This window comes from Bombina bombina, chromosome 4 (genome assembly GCF_027579735.1).
Source record: "Bombina bombina isolate aBomBom1 chromosome 4, aBomBom1.pri, whole genome shotgun sequence".
Lineage (NCBI taxonomy): Eukaryota > Metazoa > Chordata > Amphibia > Anura > Bombinatoridae > Bombina > Bombina bombina.
In genome coordinates this window covers 768198143-768220718 of record NC_069502.1, presented here as the reverse complement: position 1 = coordinate 768220718, position 22576 = coordinate 768198143, and the positions used below count along the sequence as shown (strand labels likewise).

At 41.9% G+C, this 22576-nt stretch overlaps 1 protein-coding gene across 1 annotated transcript in view; it reads left to right on the top strand.

Moving 5' to 3' along the window:
- The window catches only part of TARBP1 (TAR (HIV-1) RNA binding protein 1), a 454905-nt gene that overhangs the window by 385762 nt on the left and 46567 nt on the right, over window positions 1-22576 (top strand). Inside the window, exon 28 of the mRNA XM_053711098.1 lies at window positions 18416-18540. Coding sequence (XP_053567073.1) covers window positions 18416-18540 — 125 coding nt within the window. The remainder of the gene's footprint in view (window positions 1-18415; window positions 18541-22576) is intronic.

Sequence of the window (22576 nt, the reverse complement as noted above, 5' to 3'; positions counted from 1 at the left end):
GCCAGTAGGTTTCAGGATCATGGAATAAATATTACCACAATAAACGCTAAGGGACTTAATAGCCCTGGAAAGCGTTCAATCGCCTTTAAGGAACTTGCTAAGCTACAGAGTCAAATTATTCTAGTTCAGGAAACTCATTTCCAGAGGGGGAAAGAACCCAAATGGCATCACCCAACGTACTCGAAGGCAGTGTTTGCCTCGGGGACGAGCAAAAAAGGAGGGGTTGGAATCCTCTTTCACAAGTCAGTGCCTATTCACATAACACAGGTTGAGAAAGACCCAGAGGGTAGATTCATAGTGGTTATAGGAACCTTATATGGCCACTACATCACACTGGCTTCTGTGTATTCCCCCAGCCTCTCACAGGGGGGCTTTATAAAAAAAAGTCACAAACCTCCTCTTGGAGCACTCCAAGGGGATTACCTTTATGGCGGGGGACTTCAATCTGGTAGCCAACCCCTCCATAGACTCCTCAAGGGGAGTCACTTGTACTCCCTCCTCTACCATACGACAGGTTAACTCCATTTTAAGAGAGGTTGCATTGCACGACACATGGAGAACCCTTCACCCGTCCTCAAGAGATTACTCCTTTTACTCTATACCTCATAATAGCTATTCGAGGTTAGACTACATATACACTGACGCTAACGGACTCTCACTTACACAAAAATGTGACATAGGCCATATCACTTGGTCAGATCACGCCCCGGTCACCTGTATGGTCCAATGGCCGGATATCCCAATTACAAATTATACGTGGAAATTAGATGACACCCTACTAGACGACCCCTTAATACTAGAAGACATACGCAAGGCACTCAGGGAATATTTTGAACTAAACATCTCACCATTCACTCCACTCATGACAGTGTGGGAAGCCCATAAGAGCGTCATACGCGGACTTCTCATGAAACACAAGGCCATCCTTAATAAGCGCTACCGAGCGAAATACACTGACTTGATCACTACGATACAATCCTTAGAAAACACACACAAATCTGACCCATCTGACACTGATGTAAAAAACAAACTAACTTCCACAAAAGCCGAACTGAATAAATATCTAGAGGAAATGCGCCAAAAGAAAGCACTATCCCTGAGGCAGTTTTATTATGAGGGGGGGAACAAACCTGGAAATTTTTTAGCTAGAACCATCAAAAAAAGACAACTACAGTCATACATTTATTCGATTAAAACTAAAGAAGGGCAACATCACTATAGTAGCTCGCAGATAGCCTCCGCGTTCCACAAATATTATTACTCCTTATATAATATCAGGGAAGAGCCAGAACAACATAGAAGCAACCCCTTACAGCCTTGCAGGACCTCAAAAATAGATACATACCTCCAAGACATAGGGCTACCAACCTTAACCACTGAGGCCTCGGAATACTTAGATTCCCCAATCACAAAGGTAGAACTGATTCAAGCCATCAAAAACTCCCCGTCGGGAAAAAGCCCTGGCCCGGACGGCTTCACTATTCCCTACTATAAAAAACTCTCGGACGAGGTTTCCAGCCCCCTCCTCCAACTGTTTAATAGTCTTAGGGACAGCCCACAACTTTCCAAAGTTCTCCTGGAAGCACACATCACTGTCATCCCTAAGCCCGGCAAAAAAACAGAAGCCCCTGAAAACTTTAGACCCATATCCCTAATCAATACGGACATGAAATTGTTAGCAAAAATTTTGGCGAATCGCCTAAATAAATATCTTCCAGAACTTGTTTCCAATGACCAAGTAGGTTTCGTCCCCGGGAGGGAGGCTAGGGACAACACCGCCAAAGTTCTTCAACTAATTTCCCACGCCAGAGTCTCAAAGACTCCAATGGTTCTATTATCAACCGACGCGGAGAAGGCCTTCGACAGGGTCGATTGGCTTTTTCTGCGTCGGGTCATGGAAAAGATGGGATTTAAAAACGCTTTCTTAAACACAGTTTTTGCACTTTACTCGAGCCCTAACGCCAGGATCAGAGTGAATGGGACGCTGTCTGAGTATTTCCCCATTAGTAATGGTACTAGGCAGGGGTGCCCCCTATCCCCTCTATTATTTGCCCTGTCGATAGAGGCCTTAGCCCAGAGGGTTAGACGGAATCAAAATATTACTGGATTACAGATTGATAACGCTGAATACAAACAAGCCTTATATGCCGATGACGTCCTATACACCATTACAAACGCAGACACATCTCTCCCTGAGCTTCTCAAAGAGTTAAGGGCATACGGTGATGTATCCAATTTTCTTCTTAACCTCGGCAAATCGGAACTTCTAAATATTAACACATGCCCCACAATCATACAATCCCTACAGAAAAATTATAACATCAAAATCGCCAAAGAAAAGCTAAAATAGTAGGAATATACCTCACCTCAGACCCCTCTGACCTTTTCAAGCATAACTATGGGACTCTTAAACATAACATAGCAGCAGATCTTTCTTCCTGGGTCAACAGCCCTATCTCATGGCTGGGAAGAGTAGGAGTCATTAAAATGAACATTCTCCCCAGGATTCTATACATCTTTCAGATGGTCCCTATTGCCCTACCGCCCGGTTACTAGGACCAGCTCCAAAAAATAATAGAACAATATGTATGGGCCAAGGTCAGGCCTCGGCTACCCAGACGCACCATGTATCTACCTAGAGACAGGGGGGGGCTAGGCCTCCCCGACTTAAAAGCATACAGATCCGCGGTTATCTTACAAAGGATAGTCGAGTGGTCACATAATATAGAGCAGAAAGCTTGGATACAGGTAGACAGAAAAATCCTTAAAATAAACAATTTGGGTACTCTGGCCTGGACCACCCCCTCTAAAAGATCTAGGGTCATTCGAAGTTACCACTTACTGACAGAGACTCTCCGAACATGGGATGACATTCTGGCCACTACATCACATATATCCACAAGATATTCCCCCCTCACACCAATCATAGAGAACCCTGACCTCCCTTTCCATAAACTGGGCTCCCGCAGGGCTAAACCATACAGCTTGAAGGAGGGTTCGATGCGAAGTATAACAGAAAGCGGGTCCTTATTGCCATGGGACAGATTGAGGGATATCCACACAGATATATTTAGTTCTTGGCTACATTACAACCAGCTGACACACTTTATAAAGACCCATAGAAACAAACAAGACATGGGCAGGGACCTAACACCTTTTGAGGCTCTTTGTCACTCAGCGAACGCCCTCAAACACCTGATCTCGTTGATATATAAGATTTTGCTCGTCCCTGGGGCGGACACACTCCCCACCTATACAAGCCAATGGCATAGGGATTTGAACTCTGAACTTGAAAGTACGGCTTGGATTAGGGCCTTTGCCCTAGCTAGAAAGACCTCGGTATCAGCATATATCCAAGAGTCCCACATTAAGCTCCTTAGTAGATGGTATCTTACCCCGACGAGACTGCAAAAAATGTTCCCGGCCCTCAGCTCCACCTGCTGGAGGAGTTGCGGAGCAGACGGATCATTGCTACACATCTGGTGGTACTGCCCAAACCTTGCGAACTTCTGGTCGGGAGTTTTCAAGGAAATGTCTGAAATCCTTAATGTTAATGTCCCTAACTCACCAGAAACACTCTTATTCCTGAACCTGCCTAAGACACAAAGTGCTGCACACTTAGCGCTTTTGCTGATAATGATCACGGGAGCCAAGCTTTTAATCCCCAGAAAATGGAAAACACAGATCACTCCTTCCATCGAGGAGTGGCGATCTCAGATTGAGGCCACTCTCCTCATGGAGAGATTCCACTACTTGAAAACACACAACCTAGAGACATATGAGTTGATACTGGCCCTCTGGCACAAAACAATCTAGAGTCCCCCTTCAGCACTAGAACCCCTGTCCCTCCCCCCTTTTTTTTTTTTTTTTTTTTTCTCTTTCTCTCTCCTCTCGCCCTCAGTCTCTTCTCATTTTCTCTTCACTAACTCCACTTTTTCTCCTTCTCTCCCTTCCACCTATGCTTTTGCACTACCAATATATCAAACGCAACTCGCTGCTGAATTCTGAGCTTGCAATATAGAATACTCAAAGACTGAATAAAATTAAAAACTGGACATTTTAATTTTCGTCATCGGAAGAATCCTGATGACCGAAATCAATAGGTTTTGATGTGAAATATAGTTTGGTTATGAAGAATATTGATTTGTATGACCTCTACTCTAGAATGTAACCGAAATGCTTCTTCTTACTTGCTCATTGAGTGTAAATTGTTTATTCACATCAATAAAGCTTTTGAAAAAAAAAAAAAAAAAAAAAATTCCTAAGATTCTCTCCTTTCTACAAGAAGGTTTGGAGAAAGGATTATCTGCAAGTTCTCTAAAGGGACAGATCTCTGCTTTATCTGTCTTACTACACAAAAGACTGGCAGCTGTGCCAGATGTTCAAGCATTTGTTCAGGCTCTGGTTAGGATCAAGCCTGTTTACAGACCTTTGACTCCTCCCTGGAGTCTAAATCTAGTTCTTTCAGTTCTTCTTGGAAAGTTTTGTTTTTAGTTGCAATTTCTTCTGCTAGAGGAGTTTCAGAGTTATCTGCTCTGCAGTGTTCTCCGCCCTATCTGGTGTTCCATGCAGATAAGGTGGTTTTGCGTACTAAGCCTGGTTTTCTTCCTAAAGTTGTTTCTAACAAAAATATTAACCAGGAGATAGTTGTACCTTCTTTGTGTCCGAATCCAGTTTCAAAGAAGGAACGTTTGTTACACAATTTGGACGTTGTCCGTGCTCTAAAGTTCTATTTAGAGGCTACTAAAGATTTCAGACAAACATCTTCCTTGTTTGTTGTTTATTCTGGTAAAAGGAGAGGTCAAAAAGCGACTTCTACCTCTCTTTCCTTTTGGCTTAAAAGCATTATCCGATTGGCTTATGAGACTGCCGGACGGCAGCCTCCTGAAAGAATCACAGCTCACTCCACTAGGGCTGTGGCTTCCACATGGGCCTTCAAGAACGAGGCTTCTGTTGACCAGATATGTAAGGCAGCGACTTGGTCTTCACTGCACACTTTTGCCAAATTTTACAAATTTGATACTTTTGCTTCTTCGGAGGCTATTTTTGGGAGAAAGGTTTTGCAAGCTGTGGTGCCTTCCGTTTAGGTAACCTGATTTGCTCCCTCCCTTCATCCGTGTCCTAAAGCTTTGGTATTGGTTCCCACAAGTAAGGATGACGCCGTGGACCGGACACACCAATGTTGGAGAAAACAGAATTTATGCTTACCTGATAAATTACTTTCTCCAACGGTGTGTCCGATCCACGGCCCGCCCTGGTTTTTTAATCAGGTCTGATGAATTATTTTCTCTAACTACAGTCACCACGGTACCATATGGTTTCTCCTATATATATTTCCTCCTGTCCGTCGGTCGAATGACTGGGGTGGGCGGAGCCTAGGAGGGACTATATGGCCAGCTTTGCTGGGACTCTTTGCCATTTCCTGTTAGGGAAGAGAATATCCCACAAGTAAAGATGACGCCGTGGACCGGACACACCGTTGGAGAAAGTAATTTATCAGGTAAGCATAAATTCTGTTTTTCAAAACGTTTACTGGCATGTTATTCGTTTTGTGAGGTACTTTGGTGATAAATCCTTTGGGCATGAATTTTTTTCCACATGGCTAACGTATATTTCTGCATAGAAACCGTTATATCAGGTCTCCCACTGTTGTAAATGAGCGGGTGGGGCCTCTTTTTAGCGCCTTGTTGCGCAGTTAAAATTCTAGCACAGTCTTCCTGCTTCTTCCTCCTTGATCCAGGACGTCTCTAGAGAGCTCAGGGGTCTTCAGAATTCGTTTTTTGAGGGAGGTAATCAGTCACAGCAGACCTGTGACAGTGTGTTAGACTGTGATAAAAACGTTTTATATTAATTTGATATCCATTTTTTTTGGGTACTGAGGGGTTAATCATCCGGTTGCTAATGGGTGCAATCCTCTGCTGTTTAGTACATTTAAAGAATTGTTGACTATAACTGAATTATTCTTTAGTTACTCAACTGTGTTTTTTTTAAAAGCGCTGCAGCGTTTTTTATATTGCTTGCAAACTTATTGAAAGTATTTTCCAAGCTTGCTAGCTTCATTGCTAGTCTGTTTAAACATGTCTGATACAGAGGAATCTGCTTGTTCATTATGTTTAAAAGCCGTTGTGGAGCCCAATAGAAATATGTGTACCAATTGTATTGATGTTACTTTGAAAAATCAATCTGTACCGCTTAAAAAATTATCACCAGACAACGAGGGGGCAGTTATGCCGTCTAACTCTCCTCACGTGTCAGTACCTTCGTCTCCGGCTTGGGAGGTACGTGAGATTGAGGCGCCAAGTACATCAAGGCCCTTACAAATCACTTTACATGATATGGCTAATGTTATGAAAGAAGTGTTATACAATATGCCAGAGTTAAGAGGCAAGCGCGACAGTTCTGGGTTAAGGACAGAGCGCGCCGATGACACGAGAGCCATGTCTGATACTGCGTCACAATTTGCAGAACATGAGGGCGGAGAGCTTCATTCTGTGGGTGACGGTTCTGATTCGGGGAGACCGGATTCAGAAATTTCAAATTTTAAATTTAAGCTTGAGAACCTCCGCGTGTTGCTAGGGGAGGTGTTAGCGGCTCTGAATGATTGTGACACGGTGGCAATCCCAGAGAAATTATGTAGGCTGGATAAATACTACGCGGTGCCGGTGTGTACTGACGTTTTTCCTATACCAAAGAGGCTTACAGAGATTATTAGTAAGGAGTGGGATAGACCCGGTGTGCCTTTTTCCCCTCCTCCGATATTTAGAAAAATGTTCCCTATAGACGCCACCACAAGAGACTTATGGCAGACGGTCCCTAAGGTAGAGGGAGCAGTTTCTACTTTAGCCAAGCGTTCCACTATCCCGGTGGAGGATAGCTGTGCTTTCTCAGATCCAATGGATAAAAAATTAGAGGGTTATCTTAAGAAAATGTTTATTCAACAAGGTTTTATATTACAGCCTCTTGCATGCATTGCGCCTGTCACTGCTTCAGCGGCATTCTGGTTTGAGTCTCTGGAAGAGACGATTCGCACAGCACCATTGGATGAGTCTCTGAGCAAGATTAGAACCCCTAAGCTGGCTAATGCGTTTGTTTCGGATGCCGTAGTGCATTTAACCAAACTTACGGCTAAAAATTCCGGATTCGCCATACAGGCGCGCAGAGCGCTCTGGCTTAAATCCTGGTCAGCAGATGTAACTTCTAAGTCTAAATTGTTAAACATTCCTTTCAAAGGGCAGACCTTATTCGGGCCCGGCTTGAAGGAAATTATTGCTGACATTACTGGAGGTAAGGGCCACACCCTTCCTCAGGACAGGGCCAAATCAAAGGCCAAACAGTCTAATTTTCGTGCCTTTCGTAATTTCAAGGCAGGAGCAGCATCAACTTCCTCCGCTCCAAAACAGGAAGGAACTACTGCTCGTTACAGACAGGGTTGGAAAAGCAACCAGTCATGGAACAAGGGCAAGCAGGCCAGAAAGCCTACTTTCGCCCCTAAGACAGCATGAAGTCAGGGCCCCCTTTCCGGAGACGGATCTAGTGGGGGGCAGACTCTCTCTCTTCGCCCAGGCTTGGGCAAGAGATGTACAGGATCCCTGGACGCTGGAGATTATATCTCAGGGATACCTTCTGGATTTCAAGACTTCTCCTCCACAAGGGAGGTTTCATCTGTCAAGGTTATCAACAAACCTAGTAAAGAAAGAGGCATTTCTACAATGTGTACAAGACCTCTTAGTGATGGGAGTGATCCACCCAGTTCCGCGGACGGAACAGGGGCAAGGGTTTTATTCAAATCTGTTTGTGGTTCCCAAGAGAGAGGGAACCTTCAGACCAATCTTAGATTTAAAAATCTTAAACAAATTTCTAAGGGTTCCATCGTTCAAGATGGAAACCATTCGAACCATCCTACCCATGATCCAAGAGGGTAAATATATGACTACAGTGGATTTAAAGGATGCCTACCTTCACATTCCGATTCACAAAGATCATTATCGGTACCTAAGATTTGCCTTTCTAGACAGGCATTACCAGTTTGTAGCCCTTCCCTTCGGGTTGGCTACGGCCCCGAGAATTTCTACAAAGGTTCTGGGCTCTCTTCTGGCGGTACTAAGACCACGAGGCATAGCGGTGGCTCCGTACCTAGACGACATTCTGATACAAGCGTCAAGTTTTCAAAATGCAAAGTCTCATACAGAGATAGTTCTGGCATTTCTGAGGTCGCATGGGTGGAAAGTGAACGTGGAAAAGAGTTCTCTGTTACCACTCACAAGGGTCCCTTTTCTAGGGACTCTTATAGATTCTGTAGAGATGAAGATTTACCTGACGGAGTCCAGGCTATCAAAACTTCTCAATGCTTGCCGTGTCCATCACTCCATTCCAAGCCCATCAGTAGCTCAGTGCATGGAAGTGATCGGCTTAATGGTCGCGGCGATGGACCTAGTGCCATTTGCGCGCCTACATCTCAGACCGCTGCAACTATGCATGCTAAGTCAATGGAACGGGGATTACTCAGATCTGTCCCCTTTGCTAAATCTGGACCAGGAGACCAGAGATTCTCTTCTCTGGTGGTTATCACGGGTTCATCTGTCCAAAGGAATGTCCTTTCGCAGACCAGATTGGACGATTGTAACAACAGATGCCAGCCTACTAGGCTGGGGAGCAGTCTGGAACTCCCTGAAGGCTCAGGGGTTGTGGACTCAGGAGGAGAAACTCCTCCCAATAAACATTCTAGAATTAAGGGCAATATTCAATGCTCTTCTAGCTTGGCCTCAGTTGGCAACACTGAGGTTCATCAGATTTCAGTCGGACAACATCACGACTGTGGCTTACATCAATCATCAAGGGGGAACCAGGAGTTCCCTAGCGATGTTGGAAGTCTCGAAGATAATTCGCTGGGCAGAGTCTCACTCTTGCCACCTGTCAGCGATCTACATCCCAGGCGTGGAGAACTGGGAGGCGGATATTTTAAGTCGCCAGACTTTTCATCCGGGGGAGTGGGAACTTCACCTGGAGGTATTTGCCCAACTAATTCTTCGTTGGGGCAAACCGGATCTGGATCTCATGGCATCTCGCCAGAACGCCAAGCTTCCTTGTTACGGATCCAGGTCCAGGGACCCGGGAGCGGTGCTGGTAGATGCACTAGCAGCCCCTTGGGTTTTCAACATAGCTTATGTGTTTCCACCTTTTCCGTTGCTTCCTCGACTGATTGCCAGGATCAAACAGGAGAGAGTATCAGTGATTCTGATAGCGCCTGCGTGGCCACGCAGGACCTGGTATGCAGACCTAGTGGACATGTCGTCTTGTCCACCATGGTCTCTACCCCTGAGGCAGGACCTTCTAATTCAGGGTCCTTTCAACCATCCAAACCTAATTTCTCTGAGGCTGACTGCTTGGAAATTGAACGCTTGATTCTATCAAAGCGTGGGTTTTCGGATTCGGTTATTGATACATTAATACAGGCTCGGAAACCTGTTACCAGAAAGATTTACCACAAGATATGGCGTAAATATTTATATTGGTGTGAATCCAAGAGTTACTCATGGAGTAAGGTTAGGATTCCTAGGATATTGTCTTTTCTACAAGAGGGTTTAGAAAAGGGCTTATCCGCTAGTTCACTAAAGGGACAGATTTCTGCTCTGTCTATTCTTTTACACAAGCGCCTGGCAGAGAATCCAGACGTCCAGGTGTTTAAAGCTGTTGCTCCTCCGTGGAGCTTAAATTTGGTTCTTAAAGTTCTCCAGGGTGTTCCGTTTGAACCCCTTCATTCCATTGATATTAAGATTTTATCTTGGAAAGTTCTGTTTTTGATGGCTATTTCCTCGGCTCGTAGAGTCTCTGAGTTATCTGCCTTACATTGTGATTCTCCTTATCTGATCTTTCATTCAGACAAGGTAGTCCTGCGTACTAAACCTGGGTTTTTACCTAAGGTTGTTTCTAACAAGAATATCAATCAAGAGATTGTTGTTCCATCCTTATGTCCTAATCCTTCTTCAAAGAAGGAACGTCTTTTGCATAATCTAGATGTGGTCTGTGCTCTGAAATTCTACTTACAGGCAACTAAAGATTTTCGACAAACTTCTTCTCTGTTTGTCGTTTACTCGGGACAGAGGAGAGGTCAAAAGGCTTCGGCTACCTCTCTCTCTTTTTGGCTTCGTAGCATAATACGCTTAGCCTATGAGACTGCTGGACAGCAGCCTCCTGAAAGAATTACAGCTCATTCCACTAGAGCTGTGGCTTCCACCTGGGCCTTTAAGAATGAGGCCTCTGTTGAACAGATTTGCAAGGCTGCAACTTGGTCTTCACTTCATACTTTATCCAAATTTTACAAATTTGACACTTTTGCTTCTTCGGAGGCTGTTTTTGGGAGAAAGGTTCTACAGGCAGTGGTTCCTTCTGTTTAATGTTCCTGCCTTGTCCCTCCCATCATCCGTGTACTTTAGCTTTGGTATTGGTATCCCATAAGTAATGGATGACCCGTGGACTGAACACACTTAACAAGAGAAAACATAATTTATGCTTACCTGATAAATTTATTTCTCTTGTAGTGTGTTCAGTCCACGGCCCGCCCTGTCTATTTGAGGCAGGTTCTAAATTTTAAATTATAACTCCAGTCACCACTGCACCCTATAGTTTCTCCTTTCTCGTCTTGTTTCGGTCGAATGACTGGATATGACATGTGAGGGGAGGAGCTATATAGCAGCTCTGCTTGGGTGATCCTCTTGCAACTTCCTGTTGGGGAGGAGAATATATCCCATAAGTAATGGATGACCCGTGGACTGAACACACTACAAGAGAAATAAATGTATCAGGTAAGCATAAATTATGTTTTTGTTGCGTTCGTTAAATTCCCTATAGCGCGCTTAACTTGTAATCTACCTGTTTATTATTTTGTCCTGTAGCAAATATATTCTTAAAGGGATAGTAAAGTCCAAATTAAACTTTCATGATTCAGATAGGGCATGCCATTTTTAAACAACTGTCTAATTTACTTTTATCATCAAATTTGCTTGGTTCTCTTGTTATTCTTAGTTGAAAGCTAAACCTAGGTAGGCTCATATGCAAATTTCTAAGCCCTTGAAGTCTGCCTCTCATCTGAATGCATTTGACAGTTTTGCACTGTTAGAGGGCATTAGTTCATGTGTTTCATATAGATAACGTGCTCATGCACGTGAAGTTATTTAAGAGTCAGAACTAATTGCCTGAAATGCAAATATGTCAAAAGATCTGAGATAAGGAGGCAGTCAGCAGAAGCTTAGATACAGTGTTTTGGTGCCAGTATTACAAAGCAGTAATTTTACCAATTTGGCTATCAGTAACACACACAAATCTGTTTTAGACTGCCAGTCGCACACAATCCCTAGCTGCTGATAACACATTGAGCAATGACAACTCATTTGTGCAGTAACATCATATCAGTGCCAAGTTATCAGAAATATGCTAATCTGCAAAAAGATATTCTTGCCCTTGTAATGTTATAGATAAATATATAAAGCCACCAGTCACCAGCATTGATTATTCAATCACTCCACTAGTAATAATTATTTCCATGAATATACTCCATTAACTGCTAAAATTTGCCTATTATGCTTTAGCCCATTGGTTTCCAGCTGTTTAAAGGGACAGTCTAGTCAAAATTAAACTTTCATGATTCAGATAGAGCATGCAATTTTAAACAGCTTTCCAATTTACTTTTATCATCAAATTTGCCTTGTTCCCTTGGTGGTATTTTTGAAAAGCTAAACATAGGTAGGCTCAAATTGATTTCTAAACCTTTGAAAATCGCCTCTTAGCTCAGAGCATTTTGAAAGTTTTTTACAGTTAGACAGTACTAGTTCATGTGTGTCATATAGATAAACATTGTGCTCACTCCCTTGAAGTTATTTAGGAGTCTGCACTGATAGGCTAAACTGCATGTCTGTCAAAAGCACTGAGATAAGGGGACAGTCTGCAGAGGCTTAGATACAAGGTAATCACAGAGGTAAAACGTATATTAATATAACAATGTTGGTTATACAAAACTGGGGAATGGGTAATAAAGGGATTATCTATGTTTTTAAATAATAAAAATTCTGGTGTAGACTGTCCCTTTAAGGTATACTTTGCCAAGAAGAACAAGGGGTGCCTTAGAGTATCTACCCACTAAGGAATGAATTAGAAAGTTGTTTAAAATTCCATGTTCTATATCTGAATCATGAAAAAAAATAAAATGTTTTTACTATCCCTTTAAGTTTGCATGATTTAGCAACACATGGATGTGCAAAAGCATAAAGTACAACAGATTAATCATGACGACAAAAGTAGCACTGACTTTAATTCAGGTTAACAGGAGCAACCACTTGTGCCATGTTACAAAATGCTGCATTTAAAAAATCTGCCACTGACCCCCTTTACTTTGTGCCGTGGGCTTGGCCTGATATGACCCAGTGAAGTTTACACAAATAAATTTCAATAGCGCGCCATGCAGACCATTTCTTACTGGGCCAACACGTTCATTTGCCAGACGTCAATCAGACTTGTTCCTTTAGCATAGCACAGCAGCCTTCGCCTTTGCTTTTTCTATCTTGACGCTTACCCTCCTAACTATACTATACCGCCAAATCCATTGGTCATGCTTTTGATAGGCCAATTGTGTTTTCGATCTAAAATCATCTACATTGATTGTTTGAAATCGATGTTCCTTTCAAGATCTAATCCTGTAGCACTTTTCGTTTCCGACCATCTGACTGTTTAATGGCCTGCCCCTTCACACACTGCATAGATAAAGCGGTATCCCTAGCAACCATACTCTACTCACGCCCCAGTGTTGAGATCACGTAACTTGACCACATCATGTTGAACATCGGTCGCAATCTACCAGAAGCACCTTCGGGATCTACTGGTAGATCCTGATCTACCTATTGGGCACAAAACGAAAAAAGCAGGCACTGCACAGGGGTACCATTTAGGGTTAAAAGTTCCAAGTTTATTAGAGGCTAAAAAAGCACAGCAATAACCGTTGTAAGCACATGTAAGCCCAAAAAAAAGGCAGACAGATGACAGACACGGACGACCTATTGGGCACCCCTGCTCTAAGAGATTTCACAAATATCTAGGATATCAGTAGGGTATTCCTTAACCCCTTAACGACCGACGACGTACAGGGAATGTCCTACAAAAAATGGTTGTTAACGACCAAGGACGTACCCTGTACGTTCTTAGGTAATTTGAGCCGGGAAGCGATCGAGATCCCTTCCAGCCGCTCTACTAGTATTGCAACGATGCCTCGATGTCAAGGCATCCTGCAATACTGTTCCCAACTGCCGGGCCCCGGATTGATCACACCCCACGAGTGATCACTTCCGGTTTCGCTACACGTGCAACCCGACAGTCTAGCAGAGCATCAGAAGCAATTTGTGGACAGGCTTCCGATGCTCTGTTTGTGTGCTGAGTGCCTTGGTGGTTCAAGGCACTCAGTATGTATTAAAATAATATAAAAATTAAATTACATTTTTTTTGGTAATATTATAAGCCCCATATAGCCCCCCACCCCCATCCATGAGGCTTCAAAGATGGCGATGCCCAGTGCATCATGGGGCTTCTCGGGGTGTCCCTAGCCTGCCTCATCCTAGGGGCAGGCTAGGGTCATCCAATCTGAGCTTGCTCTATAATTTATTTTTTAATAATGAAATATCCCTTTTGTCTGATCATGTCAATATTTGTGAATATTGACTCTGATCAGTGTGGATCTCCCTCCCTCTCCTCCATTGCGTTTTTGTGGGAGAGAGAGAGATCTGTGTTTAGGAGAGAGAGATTTATCTAATATATTTGTTAAAAATTGTGAGACCTCTAGCTTGCCAGTGAGCACTATAAATCACTGGCAGTAGCACAGCTGCACTTTTTTGCTGTCTGTGCATTTTTTTAGGGGTTATTTTTTTTAGTAATTGTTTTTGTGAGACCCAAAGGCTCTTTTCAGAGCCATTTAGTTAATTTAAATTTACATTTTATGTTGTTTTTTTAGTTTTTTTTTTTTCTGTGACAGATAAAATAATGTCACAGAGAATATATAATGCTGAGGAGGCGTATGCCATCCTTGCATCAGAGTCAGACGCCTCTATGTCTTACTCAGACCCCAATTTTGACCCTGCCATATGCTCAGATACATCATTGTATACAGTCTCAATTGATAGTGATGTATCTGTGGCTGCTAGCCCCCCTGCCAGAAGGAGACGTGTAGCTGCCTTTGCCGCTGAAGAGTGGGTAACGCCTTATCACCAGAGGCCAGATATACCACTCTTTACAGCAAATCCTGACATCAATATGGATGTTGCAGGATTTAGCCCCCAACAGTTTCTGGAGGTGTTTCTGGGCAATGATGTATTGGGGAACATTGTCGCCCAAACTAATTCATATGCCCATCAGTTCCGTGCTGCAAAGCCTGACTCATATATTTTGCAAAGCAGCAATGGGCCCCCATTGATGTGCCATAATTTAAAAAATTCTAGGCATTGACTATGCTGATCATCATAAAGAAACCGTCCATTCGCTCCTACTGGAGCAGTAGCCCCATCTGCTCTACCCCCATTTTCTCCCAGAGTATGTCGAGGAAGAGGTATTAAATGATTCTACATTTCATGCACTTCAGCGACAACAGCCTGTGCCCCCCTAGGGAACATCCCCAGTTTGACAGGCTGTATAAAATCCGCCCACTGATTACCCACTTTGCTGCCAGGTTTGCAGAGGCTTATACACCTGGAAGGAATATATGCGTAGATGAATCCCTAATGAAGTGTAAGGGAAGGCTGGGATTCAAGCAGTATATTCCTTCCAAGCGCTCCAGGTATGGGGTAAAGGTGTATAAGCTCTGTGAGAGCGAGACTGGGTAAACTCAGGCCTTCCGGGTGCCTGGAACATATGAGTACCACTGGCAAGATTGTCTGGGACCTGATATTACCTCTGATGAATAAAAGCTACCACTTGTATTTAGATAATTTCTATACAAGTGTCCTTTTGTTCAAGCTACTGTATTGCTTTGATACAGTAGCTTGCGGTACAATTAAAAAGAGCTGCGCAGGTTTCCCAGGATAACTTGCACGCACCCAGCTACAAAGTGGGGAGATCTCAGCTCTGCGCCAAGAGGAGCTGTTGGCAGTTATGTACAGAGACAAGAAAGATGTATACCTTCTTACCACCATCCACACAGAGAGGACGGTGGCGGTCTCTGTACGTGGCAGAGCTGAGATCATAAGGAAGCCAGTGTGCATCAAGTCTTATAACCGGCATATGGGTGGGGTTGATCTGGCAGATCAGCTGCTGCAGCCCTACCTAATTATGCGGAGGACAAGGGCCTGGTACAAAAAGTTGCAATTTAACTAATGCAGATTGCAACCCACAACGCTTTTTTGTTCAAAAAAGCAAACCCTGGAATGAAACAGACTTTTTTACAGTTTCAGCTCCAGATCATTTCGGGGATTTTGTACCAAGATGCACCTGCTCCCCAGGCGGTGATGGGAGAGAGCAGAGTTGGGGCTACCCATTTTATTTTTAAAATCCCTCCTACTGCTTTAAAGCAGAAACCTCAAAAAAAAATGCAGAGTCTGTACCAAGAGGGGTTAGAGAAAGGACACCATATATTACTGTCCTGATTGCCATGGACAGCCTGGACTCTGCATTGGGAACTGCTTCAAGCGGTATCATACAATGGTCCATTTTTAAAAAAAAAAATGCAGTTTTTTTTTTATTTTGGTTAAGTTCGCTGTTTTTTGTTGTTGTTTTATTTTTACTTTTACTGTGCCAGATTTTTACATTTCACTACTCTATTTTTTATAAGGTCTAAAATTGGTGCTGTATTTTACCAAAACCCCTGTCAATCCTATGCATGGGGGGTATGGGTGTACTCAGGGGGGCTTGCAGAAAACAATCTGGAGTGTTTTTTTTGCAATTAATTACAACAGGCTCTCCTAAATCATAGTCAAAAATTAATGTGTTTGTGTAAAAATGAAAATTGAAAAATTACCACCATACACTTTATGCAATTTTATACAATACCTTGGGGTGTCAACGTGTTAAATATATACACTTTCATTACAATAAATAAAACTGGGGTATGCGATAGGCCCCAGGATTTTTTCTACCTATTCTATCAGCAAATCGGAATCTAAGGAACGCCATCTTGGATGACGTCACTTATAGGTATATTCATTCCGTAGAAGCCGTCGATTGAAGAGGATGCTCTGCGCCGGATGTCTTGAAGATGGAGCCGCTCCGTGTTGGAAGGATGACGATAGAAGATGCCGTCTGGATGAAGACTTCTGCCTGTCTGGAGGATCACTTCTGCCCGTCTGGAGGACCACTTCTGCCGGCTTTGTTGAGGATATCTTGCCGCTTGGATGAAGACTTCTCCTGGTAAGTGAATCTTCGGGGGTTAGTGTAAGGATTTTTTTAAGGGTTTTTTGTAATTTAGCTAATTGTATTTAATTTAGGTAATTTATTTAATTTTAGTGTTATGTGTTAGTGTAACTTAGGTTAGGTTTTATTATACAGGTAAACTTGTATTTATTTTAGCTAGGTAGTTAGTAAATAGTTAATAACTATTTAGTAACTCTTCTACCTAGTTAAAATAAATACAAACTTGCCTGTGAAATAAAATTAAACCCTAAGCTAGATACAATGTAACTATTAGTTATATTGTAGCTAGCTTAGGGTTTATTTTATAGGTAAGTATTTAGTTAATGATAGGAATTTTATTTAGATTTTTTTAAATTATATTTAAGTTAAGGGGTGTTAGGGTTAGGTTTAGTGGTTAATAAATTTAGAATAGTGGCGGTAATATTGAGGGTGGCAGATTACGGGTTAATAAATGTAGGTAGGTTGCAGCGATGTTAGGGGCAGCAGATTAGGGGTTAATAAATATAATGTAGGTGTCGGCGATGTTAGGGGCAGCAGATTAGGGGTTAATAAATATAATGTAGGTGGCGGCGATGTCCGGGGCGGCAGATTAGGGGTTAATAAGTGCAATATTAGGGGTAAGTGGGCAGCCTCTGAGGAAGTAGGGGGAATCCCTACGAAACGCGTAAGGCCACGCCCACCGTTTTACGTCATCAAGTCATCCGCTCCAGCTTTCGCAAGTAGCCGGCTTTTAACTTGTGACACAGCTGTTTGAGGATCGAGCGTGGTGGTATTTATGTTATACATATTTTAAAAGTATTGACTGCATGTACTTTGCACACACATTGCTTTATTGTGTGTGGGGACTATATAAGGACATAAGGCTTACCGGGATCTGTGAGTGGAGTCATTTGACACGGGTGTAATGGTACATCATTCACCGGACCTCCAGACAGAGTGGGCTGCTTGAGATCTGCAGTGTATTTGCCGTGAGAGACCTTTTGCTGTTCCCCAGTGTTTTTATCATACCTCATAATGTTTGAGGTTTTATCTTGTGAGTGTGAATTTGTGCTATGTAATAAATTGTGTTTATAACTAACATATTACACTTAGAGGGGTTGCGCCCTGTTTTCTTTCTTATATACCTTGCAAGATTAGGGGTCTTTAGACTCGGGGTTCATGTTAGGGTGTTAGGTGTAAACATAAAATGTGTTTCCCCATAGGAATCAATGGGGCTGTGTTACTGAGATTTACGCTGCTTTTTGGCAGGTGTTAGACTTTTTCTCAGCCGGCTCTCCCCATTGATGTCTATGGGGAAATCGTGCACGAGCACGTACAACCAGCTCACTGCTGACTTAAGCAGCGGTGGTATTGGAGTGCGGTATGGAGCTCAATTTTGCTCTACGCTCACTTCTTGTCTTTTAACGCTGGGTTTGTAAAAACCTGTAATACCAGCGCTGCAGGTTAGTGAGCGGTGAGAAAAAACTGCACGTTAGCACCGCACCCCTCATAACGCAAGACTCGTAATCTAGCCGTCTGTGTCTAGGAGCCCTTACTATGCATAAATATAGAGCTTCCTCAGATTCTTAATCTGAATCAAGGGTCTACAAAGTCAAGTACATACATCATATTCAATTGCAATAAGCTTCTCAGCTCAAAGGAACCATCCATAACTCACAATACGTTTTAGAGAATACATCTTGCTCACCAGGTGGTAAAACAAAGATCATACCCAGGCAAACATAAACCCCACAAAGATTTCATAGATCCTTCCTCTTGGATACTCACTTTATGACTCTAAATATTATAAACCTGTTATTTTGGTAACCAGTCCCCTCCCCCCTCCATGTCACATCTGTTTCCAGTTAATATTTTGAAAAATTGTGATCTTTACAGCATAAAGATTGCTTCTATAATTTGTCTTACTAATTTGATTGGAAGCTCTGAAAGAAAGTGGCTACCTGCATTTAGAATGGTTACTGATATAATACTGCAAACCACAATATATTGCAAGACACAGATTATTGATGTGTTATTATTATCCCTTTTTTAAATATAGGTTTATGTCGAACAAGTGAAATATTTGGTGTTTCTGCATTGGTTGTAGACAGCCTCCACCATGTGAATGATAAACAGTTTCAGTATCTAAGCGTGACTGCTGAACAGTGGCTTCCTCTAATAGAGGTAGGTATTTGATGAGTTCTTAGGTTTCAGTTATTTTGGTCCATCTCTGAACAGCTTCCCCAAGACAGAACATACAGTGATCTGAGATGTCATCGCAGAAAATGCAGCATGTCTGCAGAAAGAACAGGACACTTGCAGGAACTGTTCATTTAACTTTTAATCGCTGCTCCACATTAGGCTGTTCTCTTCAAATAGAGCTGTTCTCTGGCTGCACTGTGTAAGTTTTCCTTACCACAGTTCATACAGAGCAAAGTGCTGTTTGAAGTGAACAGTCAAATATTCAGTAGTGCTGCCAAGCAGTAGGGCATTAATTGACTGTCTCTCAGAGATTGTTTCAAGCCCGTCCCCTAGCCTTTCACAGTTTGCAAAGCTGTTTTATTTTCTAAATGTAAGACGTTCGTATGAGCAATGCATTTAATTTGCAATGCGATTTTCAACTAATTCACTATATTATAAAACTTTAAATATTGCTTTATTCTCCAGTTAACTAACGCATTACAATTTAACTGCTGCTTTAGTGTAACTGCCTAATTTAAAATTGAATTTAACAAAATAAAAAATGACCTGCAGAAAATTTTTATTATATTATTATTATAAATATTACTTCATGTTTTTTTTTGTATTTGAAATAGCTGGTTTTGCATATTAAAACCATCACCTGTTGTTATCAAGGACGTGCCTAAAAAAATGACCTGAGCCTGCAGACCTGCTAATGTTATCTATGTCTAAACACAGGAATTGAAATAGCAATTATGTCTGGGCACAACCAAGTCAGATACAAAAATATATCTCCAAACCCACAGTGGGAGATTAATTAGTACTATTGTCTCATGTTTATATATTTCTATATATGTTTGTTATTCATATTTTCAGTGTAAGTGGCAGCAGTTTCAATAGGCAAAAGCAGCCATTGCAAACAAATACACCCTAGCTGGTAAAAGTAAACATTTAATTATTAGAATATGTATTTTAACATATGTATTTTACAAGTAGATATATTAAAATAGTACTTATATTGTAAAAAAGTATTCCTAACTAAAAAAAAAGAAAAAAAAAAGAAATTAAAAAGATTCAATCATTTAAAAAGGAATTAGAAAATGGTATTGAATTCTTTTATCATAAGTTATTTTTATATCAATTTTTTTTTAACACAAACATTTTTTGCGTTAAAACAAATGAATACATACAAATAAATTGATACAAAATATAAAATACAAAATATAATCTATCCAACAAGGGCAAAAAATGTAATCTGCTTAAAATTTTTTTTTAAAAGAATACTAATTCCATTTCTTTCATGTAATTAGCAAGAGTCCATGAGCTAGTGACGTATGGGATATACATTCCTACCAGGAGGGGCAAAGTTTCCCAAACCTCAAAATGCCTATAAATACACCCCTCACCACACCCACAATTCAGTTTTACAAACTTTGCCTCCTATGGAGGTGGTGAAGTAAGTTTGTGCTAGATTCTACGTTGATATGCGCTCCGCAGCAAGTTGGAGCCCGGTTTTCCTCTCAGCGTGCAGTGAATGTCAGAGGGATGTGAGGAGAGTATTGCCTATTTGAATGCAGTGATCTCCTTCTACGGGGTCTATTTCATAGGTTCTCTGTTATCGGTCGTAGAGATTCATCTCTTACCTCCCTTTTCAGATCGACGATATACTCTTATTTATATACCATTACCTCTGCTGATTTTCGTTTCAGTACTGGTTTGGCTTTCTACAAACATGTAGATGAGTGTCCTGGGGTAAGTAAATCTTATTTTCTGTGACACTCTAAGCTATGGTTGGGCACTTTATTTATAAAGTTCTAAATATATGTATTCAAACATTTATTTGCCTTGACTCAGGATGTTCAACATTCCTTATTTTCAGACAGTCAGTTTCATATTTGGGATAATGCATTTGAATCAATTTTTTTCTTACCTTAAAATTTGACTCTTTTTTCCCTGTGGGCTGTTAGGCTCGCGGGGGCTGAAAATGCTTCATTTTATTGCGTCATTCTTGGCGCGGACTTTTTCTCCAACATAGGTGTGTCCGGTCCACGGCGTCATCCTTACTTGTGGGATATTCTCTTCCCCAACAGGAAATGGCAAAGAGCCCAGCAAAGCTGGTCACATGATCCCTCCTAGGCTCCGCCTACCCCAGTCATTCTCTTTGCCGTTGTACAGGCAACATCTCCACGGAGATGGCTTAGAGTTTTTTAGTGTTTAACTGTAGTTTTTCATTATTCAATCAAGAGTTTGTTATTTTCAAATAGTGCTGGTACGTACTATTTACTCAGAAACAGAAAAGAGATGAAGAATTCTGTTTGTATGAGGAAAATGATTTTAGCAACCGTAACTAAAATCCATGGCTGTTCCACACAGGACTGTTGAGAGCAATTAACTTCAGTTGGGGGAACAGTTTGCAGTCCTCTGCTGCTTGAGGTATGACACATTCTAACAAGACGATGTAATGCTGGAAGCTGTCATTTTCCCTATGGGATCCGGTAAGCCATGTTTATTACGATTGTAAATAAGGGCTTCACAAGGGCTTATTTAGACTGTAGACTTTTTTTGGGCTAAATCGATTGATATTAACACTTATTTAGCCTTGAGGAATCATTTATTCTGGGTATTTTGATATAATTCGGCAGGCACTGTTTTAGACACCTTATTCTTTAGGGGCTTTCCCAAAGCATAGGCAGAGTCTCATTTTCGCGCCGGTGTTGCGCACTTGTTTTTGAGAGGCATGGCATGCAGTCGCATGTGAGAGGAGCTCTGATACTTATAAAAGACTTCTGAAGGCGTCATTTGGTATCGTATTCCCCTTTGGGTTTGGTTGGGTCTCAGCAAAGCAGATACCAGGGACTGTAAAGGGGTTAAAGCTTAAACGGCTCCGGTTCCGTTATTTTAAGGGTTAAAGCTTCCAAAATTGGTGTGCAATATTTTCAAGGCTTTAAGACACTGTGGTGAAAGTTTGGTGAATTTTGAACAATTCCTTCATGTTTTTTCGCAATTGCAGTAATAAAGTGTGTTCAGTTTAAAATTTAAAGTGACAGTAACGGTTTTATTTCAAAACGTTTTTTGTACTTTCTTATCAAGTTTATGCCTGTTTAACATGTCTGAACTACCAGATAGACTGTGTTCTGAATGTGGGGAAGCCAGAATTCCTATTCATTTAAATAAATGTGATTTATGTGATAATGACAATGATGCCCAAGATGATTCCTCAAGTGAGGGGAGTAAGCATGGTACTGCATCATTCCCTCCTTCGTCTACACGAGTCTTGCCCACTCAGGAGGCCCCTAGTACATCTAGCGCGCCAATACTCCTTACTATGCAACAATTAACGGCTGTAATGGATAATTCTGTCAAAAACATTTTAGCCAAAATGAACCCTTGTCAGCGTAAGCGTGGATGCTCTGTTTTAGTTACTGAAGAGCATGACGACGCTGATATTAATATCTCTGAAGGGCCCCTAACCCAATCTGAGGGGGCCAGGGAGGTTTTGTCTGAGGGAGAAATTACTGATTTAGGGAACATTTCTCAGCAGGCTGAATCTGATGTGATTACATTTAAATTTAAATTGGAACATCTCCGCATTTTGCTTAAGGAGGTATTATCCACTCTGGATGATTGTGAAAATTTGGTCATCCCAGAGAAACTATGTAAAATGGACAAGTTCCTAGAGGTGCCGGGGCTCCCAGAAGCTTTTCCTATACCCAAGCGGGTGGCGGACATTGTTAATAAAGAATGGGAAAGGCCCGGTATTCCTTTCGTCCCTCCCCCCATATTTAAAAAATTGTTTCCTATGGTCGACCCCAGAAAGGACTTATGGCAGTCAGTCCCCAAGGTCGAGGGAGCGGTTTCTACTTTAAACAAACGCACCACTATTCCCATAGAGGATAGTTGTGCTTTCAAAGATCCTATGGATAAAAAATTAGAAGGTTTGCTTAAAAAGATGTTTGTTCAGCAGGGTTACCTTCTACAACCCATTTCATGCATTGTCCCTGTCACTACAGCCGCATATTTCTGGTTTGATGAACTGATT